Raw genomic sequence first — 14,037 nt, forward strand, 5'->3', positions numbered from 1 at the left:
CATGTTGTGCTGAGGTTCAGTTCACGGATGGGTGCCTTAACATTCTCTTTTGTAGAATTTCTTGATACGATCCAGAATTCATAGCTCCATCGAATGATGGCAAGCTGTTCTGGTCCAATAGCATCAAAAACAGCCCTATATTGTGATACTGCCACCACCGTGTTTCAAAGTTAACATGAGGTTCTTATGCATTTCAGCCATAATAATCCATTTTGCCTTCTATGTCAACTCTACATTATTACAGTAGTCTTCTGACTCATCCAGGTGGTCTTCAGGAAACTTTTAACAGGCAGAAATTCACAAAATGGTAGGGTTCACCAACCTTTATGCAGCACTGTGCAAATAAAAATGATTAGTAAAAGAAGAGACTGCCAAACACAAAGTAGAACAGCAAACATGAGCATGGTAAAAGTTAAATAGATTTTATTTACATCACATTTGTAGTACAAGTAATTTACAACTTGTAAATTAAAAAAATGCTCATTTACATAGGACCTCATTCACTATTCTTAAAACCCACGCATGTAATTTTCATTAAGAATCAGAATCTAAAGGTGCAAAGAATTCTGTGGTTTAAGAACACATCATGAATCTGACAGACTTTAGGACCTTTCTCAAGAACAAATTTATAAAAGAAAAATTAGGCCCCACTGGGCCTAATTCACTGACTGCTCTTAAGAAGAAACTTCATCTTAATGTCTTCTTATTTGGGATATTAGAGATATTGGAGAATGCAGCCCAGTTTGGTACAACTAAGCCCAGACTGGTTTCCCAAAAGCATCTTAGCATAAAGACTTAGAGTGAGCTTCACACTAAACATTATACCAGTTATGAGGATCGTAACTTGCTTTTTGGAAACTGGGTGCCAGTCATGTGGAGGCTGTACTTTTGCTTGATCAGCTCTCACTGTGAGTAGTTTATATGCTTCAAAATGGTGCTGTATTACAGCTGCTAAGGGAGTGATTCAAATAATACTGTACTTCACCCATCCAGCCAACATGTTAATATTTTACAGCTAATAATACTATTACAAATAAAATCAACTTACAGTATAAGAGTACTTCAATAATAACACCAAAACAGTCATTGTTCATGACACCAAATTGTCACTGTCAGATTTATCCAATCCAAAACATGTTTGGGAGGGTTTTATCATGCTTAAAATTAGGGATGCATCAATACCATTTTTTTCAGACTGAAGAGGAGTACATATTTTTAGTACTTGCCCATACCGAGCCGATACCATACTGAATAGCCTACTTAGAAATAAGTAGCGGTTACTGTGGATGACTGCAATGTACTTCAACAGTTTAGTTATTAAAATCCAGCTCATTTTAAATGAAATGCAGACATTTTCAAATAAAGCCTTTTCATTTACAACAACGTACCACGCACCAAGTCTGAGTCAGTAAGACCTATCTGCGTGAACAGAGCCCCCTTCACCACGTTTGTTCATTAGCGCAGCACTGCATACTCGGCTTCCGTCAGACGATATCAGCAGGTATCGGAAAGTTGCTACCAGTGAACGTTTGAGTGAGTGAGCACGATATTGGCCCAATACCAGTATTGATGCATCCCTACTTAAAATTATTGATGGCCCACACTTGGTGAGTATTTTCCACCTTGCTGGCTGATCTGCTACTGTGGGGTTTAGGAGGTTGAAGTACGGTCTAGATGTTTGACTCCTTCTATCCTTGTCCAGCTTTCCTTCTTGTATGAAAACACTGGTGTCTTTTTTGAACAAACCACTGTGTGGAAAAACACACTCTTCCCACATTCTGATCACTGATGCGGTTTCTTTCCTACGTGAATGTGCTGGTGTTTCTGGAGGCTACTCAGCTGAATGAAACCCATTCCACACTCTGAACAGTAATAAGGCTTTAACCCTGTGTGAATGCGCTGGTGTCCTTGGAGAACTGTCTTTTGATTGAAGCTCTTTCCACACTCTGAGCACTGGTAGGGTTTCTCTCCTGTGTGAATACGCTGGTGTCTTTTGAGGTCACCATTTGTGTTGAAACTCTTTCCACACTCTGAGCACTGATAGGGCTTCTCTCCCGTGTGAACACGCTGGTGTCTTCTGAGATCACTTTTCACAGTAAAACTCTTTCCACACTCTGGACACTGATGAGGTCTCTCTCCTGTGTGGATGCGCTGGTGTGCCTGGAAACTACTCTGCGCAGTAAAGCATTTCCCACACTCTAAGCACCGGTACGGCTTCTCTGCTGTGTGAATGCGCTGGTGCACCTGGAGATGACCCCTTCGATTGAAATTCATTCCACAAACTGTACAGTGATACGGTTTCTCTCCCGAGTGGATGCGCTGGTGAACCTGCAGATGACTCTTTTGATTAAAATTTATTCCACACTCTGAACAGTGATACGGTTTCACTCCCGTGTGAATGCGCTGGTGCACTCTGAGATTACTCTGTAGAGTAAAACATTTTCCACACTCTGAGCAGTGATACGGTTTCTCTCCTGTGTGAATGCGCTGGTGTCTTTGGAGATGACATCTGTCAGTAAAACTCTTTCCACACTCTGAGCAGTGGTGAGTTCTTTTTTTGCTGGAATTTTTCGGCATTTTTCTGTATGTGTTGGTGTGGAGAGAGTCAGATGGCGCTTGCTGAGTAGGAGGGCTGCTTCTGGATACCATAGGCTCACATAAAATCTCCCTCAATTTTAGAAGTGTTTCTCTAGCATCTCCTGAAAAAAAACAGAAAAAAAGAAGGAACATTTAATATTAATGGAACAAAACTTCGACAAACACAAGTTGGTCAGGGATTAAAGTAGTCAAGTGGGGAAAAGTCTGTATCAGATGCAGGCAGTTTTATAAAAGATGACTTCTAATCATTGAAAGTACACAATATGGACAAAAGTGTTGGGACACCTACACATTACACCTACAGGAGCTTTATGAAATCCCATTCTAAATCTATAGGCATTAATATGGAGTTGGTCCCCCTTCTGCACCTTTAACAGCTTCCACTCTTCTGTCATGCTTCCTACAAGATGTTGGAGTGTGTCTGTGGGAAATTTTGCCCATTCATCCAGAAGAGCATTTGTGAGGTCAGACACTGATGTTGGACAAGAGGGCCTGGCTCACAGTCTCTGTTCTAGATCATACCAAAGGCGTGATGGCTATATTTATGTTGCAGACATTCATCTACAATGAACCATTTCACATCAAACCACCCTGAATGACTCTTTCTACATCTCAAAGAGTGGTGTTTAAATTTTGAAAATTGGTGGAATTACCCTTTAATGTAAAGGGGAAAGAAAACAGTAGCGATTTACCACTACAGGCACAAGTGTACCTGCACTATATACAAACAATTAATCAAAAATAATTAATGAAGCACTTCAAAATAAACCCAAAGCTCTTGTAGCTGTGCAGTAACAGCTGCAGTGTTAGGCGGCTCAACACTGGCGTCCCAAACTCACTCAACAGGACCAGATCATCACTATAAACACAGCTCAGTCTGTAATATGTACACAGTCATTTAAACCCAGTTCAGCCTCGACTTGGTAACAGACTTTAAAAGAACATCACTGAGCTCAGACCTGCCTGGTAGCTGACACACCTTATACAGCTCAGTTTAAACAGCCCTGCAGTTACGTTCGCTCCAGCGGCTCAGCTCTCCTCTCCGACAGTCACACTATCCTCCTTTTAGAGCTCAGCTTGAGAAAAAAGAGAAAACTGTCAAATACAACTTCTACAGTGAGACACCAACGAGACCAACCGACACTTCAACAACATATCATAGACTATGCGTCTCCATAATGGCTGCGTAGAGCCGCTGCGTTCAAATTAAAAGTCCCCACCTAAGCTCTTCATCCCTGCCGGCTACAACACGGAAAAAAAATAAATAAATAAATATATATATATATATATATATATATATATTATACACACACACACTTATACTATATATGTATATATATATATATATATATATATATATATATATATATATATATATATTATTTCTTAGTACGTGCATGCACCATTTCCTAACTAGATGTGACAACTTGCATTTATCTTCAACACCTAAATGCAGCCACAGCATCATGTACACACACACACACACACACACACACACACACACAAATTCTGTCCCTTTTTCTTTCTATTTCATGCTAATTTCTGAATCAGTAATACACGTTAAAGAATAGGATATTTAGAATTTGTGTGTGTATACAGGCCACAATAACATACTGATTACAGTTTCTTTGTGTGTGTTTCTATACATAACAGCAAATTCATCCAATTTCTTAACAAAAATTGAAGAGAACGGAATGAGCCCAAATCCAGTGGACATCCACCCAAATTACCCACACAAACAGCAAGACTCTTGCAACTTTCAGGTCTTTGTGATAGAGGTGATCTAATAACGTATGTAGTCAATAATATATACGCTGTAAAAATGGCTCATCATTTTAACGTAAAAAAAGTCAATTATCCCAGCGGTCGCTATTTTTTTCAGTGTATGTTAAATTATTGTCCATTTATCGTTGCAAAGACAAAATCACTTGCTAACCCAAAAAGTCTCTCCTCAGAAGGCAAAACAACTGATGAGCAGTTTTCCTAGAGCACCTAGTTACATCACTTTCAGGGAAGCAGAAAGACCACAGCAGCAGAAACTCTTTGGTTCAGGTAATTCAGGTAAAACTTCCTTTCATAATAATGGGTACATGCGCATCTGTGACCCATTGCTTAAGCCTTATATTCACTCCATTTTATGACCTTAAATGCAGCATTTTTCAGAGATGTCCATAACTCTGTCAACGATTTTATGTAAGCATTTTACAGTTCACCTTTAAAGACACAGTGCTCAAAACTAATTAACTGCACTACACTGTACAGACAAAGCTACATCAGTTCATTCTAAAAGTGACATTGATTTATGAAGTAAGAAGTACAATTAACCCACATAAATATTGTAAATGGTACCTATTTGTATTTTTTTTATCACATTATTGTTATTATAACTAACATTTGTACATATGTTTTATAGTCATGTTCGATATTCGACCACTCAAAGCCATAAATCTCTGGATCTTACATACTTCACATGAATAATGCTAAATAAAAGCTTACAACAGGGCAGCACTGGTATGTGGTGGCTTTTAGTGTTTAACGTTACACAGGACTCCATGTGGGACCATTTGCTTGCTTCTATACTACACTGTAATGGCAGTCGTTGTGGAAAAATAGTGACATTTAAAAGGAAGAAGTTAATACAGAAAAAGATTAGAAACAAAAGACAAACCAAAACAATGTATTACATGAAAGAATGTTAAAAATGCATTCAAGGAAAATATTATCCACATTAAAATGACAGCACACATATATGAATGGTCTGCAATAATCCATGATGCGTGCAAGAATGACTGCTATAACTTCCAGTATTGGTAACACATATGTATTTATTTATTTAAACACCTAGAAGTTGGAGTCCGTCTCACGGATGCTTGCATTTTTTCTGGGCATGCTATGTTGGCCTGACTTCTGGCACGATGACACTTTTACTACATTATCACTTTGAGATTTGGCCCTTGTAAACATAGCCTGCTATGCTTCAAGGCCCTTCTTCATGCATATTTGTCACGGTGTTTTGTCTCATAATGGCACCTAATGTTGTGTCCTTTCATTACGGCCACATTATCTCCACAAACAGGGCAGACAGGTTTATCATTATTGGAAGTAGAAAAGTATTCAAGCTCCCACCTGTCTTGAAACGCAGTGTCCTGTGTTCACTGTCTACCTTTTTTTTGGTCATTTTTTAGCTAGCCAAGTATTTTTTAGCACATTACTTTGCAGTGTGTGCTGGGGATTGTAGTGCAGCGCATTGGCAAATAGGCTTATATTGTTCGAAAACTAATATAATTTGTGGGCCTTGTGTTTGCCTTATGGGGCCTAGAAGGTAACTGGCACATGTGCAGCCCACTCAAAAACTAGCCTGAAAGTGGGGCTAACCAAAGGCTCGAGAAAGGCTCTTTTTTTCTTTAAATACTTTAAATACACTGTTGTCACAAGTGACTCGGGAGCAAGACTTAAAAGGATCAGGATCAAACTCTGAGAGACTTGAGAGCAACTACCCAAATACCAGCTTCACCCAGCGGTGCACGGACATGGCATGCAAACTCATGTCCGAGCACAGAACAAAGAGCCACTCTTAAGTAGAGCCAAACACAGGTGTGACTGGTTGTGTCTAATTACCTAGAGGTGCCTCTCTGCTGTCATCTAGTCGTGGCATTGGGTCTGACCCCAGGATGGGTGATGGGGCCCCTGCCAGTGGCAGACTGAGACTGTCACAATTATTACTTTCAAATAGTAAGATGCAATGTTTAGTGTTTAGATGAGAAGAAAGACTCATTTATATAGAGTCTATCTCCCTATAGAACTAATGAGCAGTATTAGTACATCTTTACAGATCGTGATAAAATGTCTAAATTCTATTATGTGCCTCAGGTTGTTTCTTTAAATGGGATGTTTACACAGATGAAGAGTGCATTTTAACACATTCTCTGGGGATAACTGTTTTTTAATAGTGTATTTAAATCCTTACATTTTATGTAATTAACCCTAGTTTTTTGGTTGAAATAATTTGTAATTTTTTTGAATAAGCTACTCAAGTGGTTGATCTAGGACCTTAGTTGAACTCAGCTAGCACTAACCAAAAGATTTGATCTGTATATTATGATAGTTTAACCTTAAAATTTGTTGCACATTATCAGAATTTTCACAGATTAATATCACGAAGCTAATTAGCTAACTGAACCACAATACTAGCGCTGTTCACTGCATACTGTATTATTTGGGTTCTTGGGCAGCTTCTATGAGCAGAATTAGTCCTCATATAAAGTAACACAGAACACAGCCCATTCAAATCATCACAAAGATCTTACAAAACGTAGTTGCTGACCAATTTACGTTTTTTCGTGTTGTAGCCGGCAGGGTTGAAGAGCTTAGGTGGGGACTTTTAATTTGAACGCAGCGGCTCTACGCAGCCATTATGGAGACGCATAGTCCATGATATGTTGTTGAAGTGTCGGTTGGTCTCGTTGGTGTCTCACTGTAGAAGTTGTATTTTACAGTTTTCTCTTTTTTCTCAAGCTGAGCTCTAAAAGGAGGATAGTGTGACTGTCGGAGAGGAGAGCTGAGCCGCTGGAGCGAACGTAACTGCAGGGCTGTTTAAACTGAGCTGTATAAGGTGTGTCAGCTACCAGGCAGGTCTGAGCTCAGTGATGTTATTTTAAAGTCTGTTACCAAGTCGAGGCTGAACTGGGTTTAAATGACTGTGTACATATTACAGACTGAGCTGTGTTTATAGTGATGATCTGGTCCTGTTGAGTGAGTTTGGGATGCCAGTGTTGAGCCGCCTAACACTGCAGCTGTTACTGCACAGCTACAAGAGCTTTGGGTTTATTTTGAAGTGCTTCATTAATTATTTTTGATTAATTGTACATACATACATAATTATATATACATAATTCATACATACATACGTACACGTGTACGTTCAACATATAAACTGTACTGATAAGCTAGCCTTATTTAACATTCTGTTTTCTCTTTTACAGGTACCTGCGGCCTGGATCCCAACTCACCTGGATACCCCCTGGACCTCTGGTAAATAGTAAATAGTAAAAAGTTCAGATTTATTCCATTAAATGTCCGCCATAATAAAAGTCACCTTAATGTCCATGGAGACAAGAGCTGGACTACAGTTCTGGTGATGTGTTAGTATACCCTAACATCATAACATGTTAATAATGGTAAAATAGTGATGAATCTGAAAAAGTAAGTTTTCTTTGTGGACTGTTTTACTTTATAACACCCTGCATGTGCCCCTCCACGTTGGTTAGACTAAAATAAATGGATAAAAGTACATTTTAAGCCAAAAGTTATCAGGCAGCCTATATCTAACCATATCATGTAATAACTATATACTAACTAATACGGTACCGGCAGGTTTGGCTGCTTCAGCATAAGCTTTTCTAGTACATCTTATATATTAGAAGTCATCATTTGCAAAATTGTCAGCATCTGATACAGATGTTTTCCACTTTTCCGACCAACCTGCGTTTGTGAAACTTTTGTTGAATTTAACATTTAAAAGCTCTTTTTCTTTCCTTTTTTTTAGGGATAGAGAAGTACTTCTAAAATTGGGAGAGATTTAATGTGAAAATAGTATCGAGAAGAAGCTCTGGTGCTCAGCAAACGCCATCTGATCCTCTCCAGACTAACATCTCACAGGAAAAATGCAGAAAAATTCCAGCAAAGAGAGGAATCACCACTGCTCGGAGTGTGGAAAGAGTTTTATCGACAGAAGTCATCTCCAAAGACACCAGCGCGTTCACACAGGAGAGAAGCCGTATCACTGCTTAGAGTGTGGGAGGAGTTTTACTGCGCAGAGTAATCTCCAAAGACACCAGCGCATTCACACGGGGGAGAAACCGTATCAGTGTTTAGAGTGCGGGAAGTTTTTTACTCTACAGAGTCATCTCCAAAGACACTTGCACATCCATACAGGAGAGAAGCCGTTTCAATGCTTAGAATGTGGGAAATGCTTTACTATACAGAGTCATCTTCAAAGACACCAACACATTCATACAGGAGAGAAACCGTATCAGTGTTTGGTGTGTGGCAAAAGTTTTACTGTGCCGAGTCATCTCAAAAGACACCAGCACGTTCACACAGGAGAGAAGCCGTATCAGTGCTTAGAGTGTGGGAAATGCTTTACTGTACAAAGTAATCTCCAAACACACCAGCGCATCCACACGGGAGTGAAACCATATAACTGTTCAGAGTGCGGAAGAAATTTTAATCAGAAGTGTCATCTCCAAGTGCACCAGCGCATCCACACGGGACAGAAGCCGTATCAGTGCTTAGTGTGTGGGAAATGTTTTACTGCACAGAGTAGTTTCCAAGTGCACCAGCGCATTCACACAGGAGAGAGACCCTACCAATGTTCAGAGTGTGGAAAGAGCTTCACTGCACAGACTTATCTCCAAACACACCAGCGCATTCACACAGGAGAGAAGCCGTATTACTGTTCAGAGTGTGGGAGGAGTTTTAATCAGAAAAGTGTTCTCCAAGGGCACCAGCGCATTCACACAGGGGAAAAACCTTATTACTGTTCAGACTGTGGAACGAGTTTCACTCTGCAGAGCAGTCTCCAAAAACACGAGCGCGTTCACACAGGAGAGAAACCGTATCAGTGCTCTGAGTGTGGGAAGAGCTTTTCACACAGTGGTTCCCTCAAAAAACACCAGCGTGTTCACACAGGTAAAAAAACTGAAGAGGCATAGACAGAGTCAAACAGCAGTAGAGGTTAATGGCATTGTTTTCGTGTGGACCATCAATAATTTGAAAGATTTTAAAACCCTGCCAACCATGTTCTGTTTTGGATACATCTGACAATGACAATTCAGTGTCAGGGACTGAAATATTCTTATATTCCAAGTTGTTGATTGATTTGTAAGAGTATTACTTGATGTAAAATATTAAAATGATGTTGGCTGGGTGGGTAAAATATGGTATTATTATAATCACCCTCTTAGCAGCTGTAATACAGCACTGTTTAGAAGCATATAAACTGCTCACAGGGAGAGCAGGTCAAGCAAAAATACAGTGTCCACAACAGGGGCCCAGTTTCCCAAAAACATCTTTTTATCATTTAAGAAACATCTTTGTGTTTAGATGCTTTTGGGAAACCAAGCTGGGCTTGGTTTCAACATATTGTTACTGAGCCACCCAACGTAAACAAGACTTTTTATTCACAAGCTCAGCAAAAACTATACAAAAGATGTCATGTTAATAAAATCTGTTTGAATTTTATCACGTTATGTTTGCTTTTCTACCTGGTGTTTGACAATTTTTTACTACGCATATTTATTTAATGCATGTATTTTATTTATTTATTTTTTTTACTTATTCTTTTGGTTTGGGGATGAATTTAGTGATTCTGGGGCTCTAGGGAAAATACAGGTATGAAAACCCCTGGATGCACATTTTTGAATTAGGTTCTGGACTCCCAAGTGGCTTACCCATTTACACTGCGGGGAAACTTGGCTAGAGAAATCGTCTTAAATCGAGTTGATGTTAATCACTAATATTTCTCATTTTGGGATTGTTGTAAGAATATTATGTGATTATTTGAAGGGCCCTTATTCTTCACTCTTAGATACATAAATAGACAGTTGGGTCATTCTACAAAAACATCCGCTTTATTCATCCATACGAGTCAGTGGTGTTACTGGTCGTCACTGATGTTACACATAAGAAAGGTAACACCAGTAAAAGTAACACCAGTGACATTTTTATTGAAAAATGTATTTTACAAAATGGCTGCTACAGAGTATCAAACCACATGTTGTCAGTCATGGAATATCCACTAAAATATGTATTTGTATTCTGTTTTTTCACAATTACCTAAGAATAAAGTTGGTCACACCTGTGACTTCAGCTAAAAGCTTGATATGAAATCTTGAGCTAAATGAGAAAATCTCTGATAACTGAAAAGACACAATGGACTAACCATGTGCTGTTCTACATAGATCCTCAGAAAATAGATAAAAGGAAGTCAGATGATGTCATCAGTGTTATTTTTATTTCAAAATAAAAGATTCTTTTGTTACACAGTAATACCAGTGACACGACTCCTGGGGACCACAGCTTTCATTATATATAATATATATTTTCCATTTGTTTTCTTTGTACATCATATTTTGCAGACAAAACATTTTTTACCTCAAAATATGGCCTCATCCTTTACACATGACTGTGAGGATTAGCTGTTCTGTGGTGCTTGGAATTCTATATAATTGATTTAAAAGCTAATATTGCTAAATTTATGGCTCAAGAAAGTGTAATTGGTAAAATAACTGTTTTATTTTAAAATATAAATAATTGCAACCCTAACATGCTTTTCAGTGTAATATATCTGTAAACGCTAGGGACACAAAAATGGATGTTTCCATAGAGTGACTCAGGTACCAAAACTTATTTCATTATTTACATGACAGTTTTCTACTCTCTCTTTAATTCTAAAGGTTAAATAGGTTGTATTTGTTAATGTCTTTAAGAGAGATATGTGTACATGAGCTCTGTTCTGTTCTGGTTGCCTTGTTTTGTGTTTTAGTCCAGGCTGAAACATTCTTTGTAACTCCAGTGTGGATGGGTGGGGCTAAATGGCTTTAGAATAGAATCTATATATATATATATATATAGATAGATACACACACACACACACACACATAGTAACGGTTTTGGTTTTTCATGCTATCACGGAAGCAAAAAATTCAAAACAGGCTGTTTTTTTTTTTTTAAGTTTCCATATATGGCCTGGGGATAACAAAATGAGTAGTTTAATGCTGCCCGAGGTGCCGGGCAGAAACCTTAATTAAAACTACTCCAAAAAGGAGAAACAAAGAAACACCCCATGCTGGGATTAAACCATGACCTAGAGTTTAACTGGCACGTGCACAACCAACTCAACTACCCAACCACTCAAAAACTAGCCTGAATGTGGGGCTAGCCAAAGGCACAATAGAGGGAGGGAAAAAGGAAGAATAAGTTGTTTTTTTTTTTTACTTTATTCCCTCTGTCTTCTTTTATTTGTGTTTTTTTTATACTTACACTTTTGTCACAAGTGACTCAGGAGCAAGACTTAAAAGGATCAGGATCAAACTCTGAGAGACTTGAGAGCAACTACCCAAATACCAGCTTCATCAAGAGGTGCATGGACATGGCATGCAAACTCATGTCCAAGCACAGAACAAGCAAAGAGCCACTCTTTAGTAGAGCCGAGCACAGGTGTGACCGGTTGTCTCTAATTACCTAAAGGTGGCTGTCTGCTACCATCTAGTGGTGGCATTGGGTCTGACCCCAGGATGGGTGACAGGGCCTCTGCCAGTGGCAGACTGAGACTGACACAACTGTAACTTTCAGGGTTTCTGTATGCAGCCAGAGAAATAAAAAAGCCAGACTACAATTTGCAAAAAGTAACCTTAGATGGCTAAAATCCTGGGAATCTGGGAGAATGTTTTGCAGACAGTTAAGACCAAAAAGCAAAACGAGACCTTTAAATGAAAGGACACAGGCCCTGTGGTCAAACACGAAGGAGGTTCACAGATGTTTTGGGGCTCCTTTGCTACTTCTGGCACCAGTTGCCGTCAATATGTTAATTGCATCTTGAAATCCAAACACTACCATATGGTTTTGAAGTGCAACGTAGGGCCCAGTAAGTTTGGTCTCCATCAGAGGTCATGGTTCTTTCACCAGACGGTGACCCAAAGCATACACCAAAAAGCAACCAAAAATGGTTTAAGACAAAGCGCTGGACTGATCTGAAGTGGCCATCAATTATCATCTATCATCTATGACAGATTTAAACATCTATGGTCCCCTTAGTAGCAATGAGAGGCACAGACCAGCTGCCTATCAGGATTTGAAAGCTTATAACCTTAGTGTACCAATGGACTCTGAGCTCAATTTTGGCAGTCATGTCAAAGCAGTCACTAAGGCTGGGCCTACATGATTATTTGCCCGATTTTAAATAATTTCTTACAATCTGAATTGGTTTTCCAGGTCAGGAGCTCAATCGGAGCATCTTATCACATTGATAACCTCGGGTTGCAGCAGTCATTTCACTTTATTTTTACTCCAGACATACAAAACAACTCAAAACCAATCCTGACCACTTTTCAGTGGCTTCAAAGCTAGGCTAAACTTTTTTCCACACTAAGCTTTTCAGCTCTGAAGTCTGCTGCAGCTACTCGTCCCTCTCTCTCTCTGTCGCTCTGGGGGATTGTGGGTGGATGGAGGGAATGGTGTGAGAGTGAGTACTCTTTGAGTTCCTTATTCTTCTTTCTTTTGGGTTTCGGGGCTTTTTTAATGTACAGTACTCAAAACTTTTACTTTTCAGCATCTTGGATACCAATTCGTGCTTGCTGGTTTGATGGCAGGCCATGTGGCAGGGTGCGGGAATGGCCTGAGCGGTGGCGCCCAGCCCCTCTCACTCTGTCACAGGGTGCACAGTGAATCAAGGCCCAGTGTAGTGGTGTGGGACGTGTTGCTGGCAGTAGGATATTTAGTATAATGCGAGAACGTTATCTCAGCATCGAGGATGAATAAGGCTGTGGTGGCATTTATGAAGAAGACACTGGCCGACCGACTAATCGAGCACGGAATTAGGTTAAGTGGAGAGTTTTACACAGTAGTTCTGCTGGTCTTGTCGACAGTTAAAGTAACAATTTCAAATGTGACCCTGTGTATGGGCAGACGCTGTAGATCAAGATGGTTCTCAGGCTTCTTTAGAGGAACACGTAGGAGAGGGTGACAGTGATAATGCTTTATCTGCACATGTGGAAGCTGTAAGAAGTGGTGAAGCAGCTGTTGATGAGTGTGGCCATTGAATATACCCGTGAAGGGAAGATTTCTGACTTAGTGTCTCGGGTTGGAGAGGATCAGCAGCTTTATTCAGTACAAGACTAACACGTTCTTTTGGAAAGGTAGCGAAGGCTGCTGATTTCTTTCTTGATGTAGGTTTGTAGCTTCCGTGGCGAAAATTTGCTAATTTTGATGAATTGAGCAAGCAAAAGAGATTCCGTCTGAAGAAAATCCTGACGAAGTTGCGGAGGGAAAAAGCCCCTGTTAAGCAAAAGTGCAGTGACTAAGCCACTGAGGGTGCTTTCCTTCTGTTGCATTTCTGTCCTTTTCTGTCTTTGAATATGTTAAGAATTGCCTCCTTAAATACTAGCGGGGCAGAGAGGGGAGCAGAAGGGCTGTATTAGCTGAGTTTGTTAAATATAAAAATGTTGATGTCTTGTTTCTGCAAGAAACTCACAGCGATAGGGATAATGAGGTGGAGCGTGCTCTCAGCCACGGATCCAATCTTAATGCAGAGGTGGCAGTGTTCTTTTCCAGGAGGATAGGAATAGCCCATCTGCATGTCACTGAGTTAGAGCAGGGTCGTCTGTTCAGGTTGACATTAGGGAAACAGGGTTTCGGTTTGTTAACGTTCATGCCTCTAAT

The 14,037-nt window shown here is 39.7% G+C and overlaps 2 protein-coding genes across 7 annotated transcripts in view; one reads left to right on the forward strand and one right to left on the reverse strand.

The window, feature by feature from the left end:
- Positions 1-642: 642 nt before the first annotated feature.
- The window catches only part of LOC118816691 (zinc finger protein 239-like), a 79,755-nt gene continuing 66,360 nt past the window's right edge, over positions 643-14,037 (reverse strand). The window contains exons 2-3 of one of the 5 annotated variants that reach the window (XM_036583220.1): positions 3,577-3,591; positions 646-2,698 (exon numbers count right to left, since the gene is read on the reverse strand). In XM_036583220.1, coding sequence (XP_036439113.1) covers positions 1,783-2,649 — 867 coding nt within the window. In that variant the 5' untranslated portion in view covers positions 2,650-2,698; positions 3,577-3,591 and the 3' untranslated portion in view covers positions 646-1,782. Of the gene's footprint in view, positions 2,700-3,557; positions 3,786-14,037 lie in introns of those variants that run through there. The other 4 variants (XM_036583219.1, XM_036583222.1, XM_036583221.1 and 1 more) reach the window with 4 other exon arrangements.
- Positions 7,021-9,840, forward strand: LOC118816686 (zinc finger protein 345-like). Of its 2 annotated transcripts, none has more exons than XM_036583213.1 (3): positions 7,021-7,230; positions 7,581-7,629; positions 8,144-9,840. In XM_036583213.1, exon 3 carries the CDS (start codon positions 8,262-8,264, stop codon positions 9,309-9,311), a length of 1,050 nt encoding a protein of 349 aa, XP_036439106.1. In that variant the 5' UTR covers positions 7,021-7,230; positions 7,581-7,629; positions 8,144-8,261; the 3' UTR covers positions 9,312-9,840. The 2 variants fall into 2 exon arrangements, with proteins under 2 accessions (XP_036439106.1, XP_036439105.1); XM_036583212.1 differs by having other exon boundaries at positions 7,021-7,210.

Source organism: Colossoma macropomum, unplaced genomic scaffold (genome assembly GCF_904425465.1).
Source record: "Colossoma macropomum unplaced genomic scaffold, Colossoma_macropomum, whole genome shotgun sequence".
In the NCBI taxonomy this organism is placed as follows: Eukaryota; Metazoa; Chordata; class Actinopteri; order Characiformes; family Serrasalmidae; genus Colossoma; species Colossoma macropomum.